Source organism: Metopolophium dirhodum, chromosome 2 (genome assembly GCF_019925205.1).
Source record: "Metopolophium dirhodum isolate CAU chromosome 2, ASM1992520v1, whole genome shotgun sequence".
NCBI classification, from domain to species: Eukaryota; Metazoa; Arthropoda; class Insecta; order Hemiptera; family Aphididae; genus Metopolophium; species Metopolophium dirhodum.
The window spans coordinates 33,014,776-33,018,452 of NC_083561.1; the positions used below are offsets into that span (position 1 = coordinate 33,014,776).

The window sequence follows — 3,677 nt, forward strand, 5'->3', positions numbered from 1 at the left end:
TCGGCCTTCTGTGATTCTCATCTCCCGCACTCCTGCGAGACGCCAGTGCGCTTTCCCATCCGCTCGGTTTGATCTCTTCCGCCAGGAACGCATCTTTGCTCATAGCTAATGCGAACCATCTATCGGTCGAGGTACTCATAAGGGATGTTCGGAGAAGTAACCACCCGACGCGACGCCTTAAGCATATAGGAGCTAGCGTCGGCCTTCTGTGGTTCTCATCTCCCGCACTCCTACGAGTCGCCGGTGCGCTTTCCCATCCTCTCGGTTTGATCTCTCCCGCCAGGAACGCATCTTTGCTCATAGCTGATGCGAACCATCTATCGGTCGAGGTACTCATGAGGGATGTTCGGAGAAGTAATCACCCGACGCGACGCCTTAAGCATATAGGAGCTAGCGTCGGCCTTCTGTGATTCTCATCTCACGCACTCCAGCGAGTCGCTCGTCGGAGACGCCGCGATTGGATCTCGTGTCACCGGTTGATTCACGTAATCAACCGTAAATGGGACGATTGGCTCGGTGTTAGCAAACTTTATAAGTCAGTATCCATCTGCCGGCGACGTGGACGCCCCGGCCTTCGGCAAGCGCCGCGGTCCGTCAACCCCGCGGCGCCCAGCGAAACACACATGCCCCACCTCCTTGGCTGTGGTTTCGCTAGATAATATTATACATATGTCAATTACTGACTAATATTATTAATATTAATATTAACTAAAAAATGGAGGTCCTACTAGACCGAAAACAGTCGGGCGGGAAATATCCATTTACCCTATATGATACGTAAATGATACGTATGTAAATATAATATGTATAATATAATTTGTGATTTGTATTAATTTTTAATTATTTTATACCTTACTTTTTTGTTTAATAATGATTTGCCATCAGCTTTAGTTTTTTGTCAAATCAATGTTCAAAATACGTTGTAAAAAAAAATAATCTATTAAATAAGAATGTAATAATGATATTTAAAATAGGCGGCGAATATTTTTAATTTTGCCCTGGTTGCCAAATCACAAGGGCACGGCTCTGCGTGTAAGCGGTATGTGTATATATATTATATAATATACATTTAAAAACTATTATAATATTATGTAGACCTGAGCATAGACTTTGACCAACGCATTTCACGTACGGACTGGAGAAGGTCCTGCGATATTTTCGGATCTACGAAAAAAATGTAGTTAGAAATTATATTTTACACCTGCAGTAGGTACCTATATATTTTCTTAATATTATGATTTTCGTAATATTGAGATTTCCTTAATATTAGGATTTTCTAATTATAAGGATTTTATTAAAATTAAGATTTAATTATAAATTATAAATTTATTTTTTTTCCTTAATATTAGGATTTTATATTAATATTAGGATTTTCTTAATATTAGGATTTTATTAATATTAGGATTTTCTTAATATTGAGATTTCCTTAATATTAGGATTTTCTAATATATTAGGATTTTATTAATATTAAGATTTTATTATAAATTATAAATTTATTTATTTCCTTAATATTAAGCAAATCTTAATTGCTTAGTTGCTTAGCATTTAGAGGGGATAACGAAATAATTGGTTCACCGAAAAATGGCAATTATCTTGGAATTCTTGAATTAGTGGCGGAGTTTGATCCATTTCTTTCGACGCATATAAAAGATCATGCGAATAAAAAAAGTGGTCACATAAATTATCTATCATCAACTATTTGTGAAGAATTAATTGATCTTATGGCTAAAGAAGTATTAAGCGAAATAATTACAAGAATTAAAAAATCAAAATATTTTTCTGTATTTGTAGATTCTACTCCCGATGAAGCACATATAGATCAATTGACTATAGTATTACGCTTCATAGAAAGAATTAACCCAGTAGAAAGATTCTTAACATTTGTACCAAATTGTGGTCACACTGGAATTGAAATGGCAAATACTCTCATAACATTTTTGGACCATCATAAAATTTAATTGAATGACTGCCGTGGTCAGTCACAGTGGCGGATTTACGGGGGGGGGGTCCATGGGGTCTTTCATACATCCCAAACGAAAATTCAAAAAAATATATACAGCTGCACATGATTTAGCTGCTCAATTTCAAGTGGAAATAACAATGCCGAGAGTTATAGGAAGACAAGTACATAGAATGAATATTCAAGCAAAATCTACCGAAGAGTATTACCGTGTATCCATATTTAATCCGTACATGGATTCTTATATAACTGAACTTGAACAAAGGTTTGTCAATCATAAGATTAAGCTTAACAATTTTCAGTCACTGTTTGATACAGAAGAAAATGAAGATAAATTTATTCAATTAGCCGATGATTACAAAGATGATCTGGAGTTCACAAATCATTCGTTATTATCAACTGAATATAAATTATGGCAAAGAAGATTAAAAAACATGGGAAAAAAGCCAGAAAATGCACTCCAAGCAATGACATTTTGCAATAAAGAAATGTACCCAAGTGTCTTAAAATTCCTTCAGATCCTTGCTACTATACCAGTTTCTACTGCATCAAATGAGCGCTCCTTTTCAAATTTGAAAAGAATCAAAACATATCTACGGAATTCTATGAACGAGGTAAGAATAAATAATCAAATATTATGCAAAATACATCAATAAAAAAATATTTTGATTTCAGGCTAGACTAAACGGCTTGGCAATGATGTCGATTCATAGGGATGAGCAATGCTTAACAGTTGACGCAGTCTTGGCAGAACTAGGCAAAACCAAAAGAAGATTAGATTTTATTTTGTAAATTTTATGAATATAGACAATATAGTATATAATATATATATTATATACATAAGCACAATATAATATAACACATTTGTTTTTATAAAAATAAAAATAACACATTTGAAATGCATATTATTTTTTAGGACCCCCCCCCCCCCCAGAAAAATTTTGAAAATCCGCCACTGGTCAGTCATATGATATTGCGGCAAACATGAGTGGCAAGTATCAAGGAATGCAAGCCTTAATTAAAAATAAAAATTAATTGGCAGAATTTATTCCATGTTGGGGTCATTCTTTAAATTTAGTTGGGAAAACAGCAGCCAACTCATGTGTTGCAGCTATTCGATTCTTTGATTTTATACAAAACCTTTACGTGTTTTTTACTGCGACTCTCACACGTTATGCACTCATCAACGTTTTGGTTTTTTAAATACATTTGAAAAATTAGAAACTTCTGAGCTAAAATCTGCTGCAAATTATCTTGTTAGCATTTACCCCAATGATTTAGAATCTTCACTTGGTAATGAATTCATACAGTTCAGTTCATTTGTCAAAATATATGTAGAAACGCGTAAAGATAATAAGCAATGGGAAATATTTTTATACAGGATTATTGTGGAAAATAATTTACAATGTACATTTCCTAATATAGAAGTAGTGCTGCGTATATATTTGCTTTTGATGGTGTCCAACTGCAGTGGGGAACGATCGTTTTCAAAAACGAAGTTGATAAAAAACCGACTAAGAACTTCGATGACACAAAGTCGACTATCAACCCTTGCACTGTTAAGTATAGAAAGTGACATACTTAGAGCATTGGATTTTTCTCAAGTAGTTGAAAAATTTGCAGCGACGAAATCTCGCAAAGTTGCAATATAATAAAAATTATTATTAATTATATACTATTTAGTATTATATTAATATTATTATTATAGACTATGTAA

The 3,677-nt window shown here is 34.0% G+C and overlaps 1 protein-coding gene across 1 annotated transcript; it reads left to right on the top strand.

Annotated features, from left to right (window-relative positions):
- The first annotated feature begins 2,168 nt into the window (after positions 1 to 2,168).
- Positions 2,169 to 2,752, top strand: LOC132938251 (52 kDa repressor of the inhibitor of the protein kinase-like). The gene is made up of 2 exons (XM_061004978.1): positions 2,169 to 2,574; positions 2,636 to 2,752. Exons 1-2 carry the CDS (start codon positions 2,194 to 2,196, stop codon positions 2,750 to 2,752), a joined length of 498 nt encoding a protein of 165 aa, XP_060860961.1. The 5' UTR covers positions 2,169 to 2,193.
- The last annotated feature ends 925 nt before the right edge of the window (positions 2,753 to 3,677 follow it).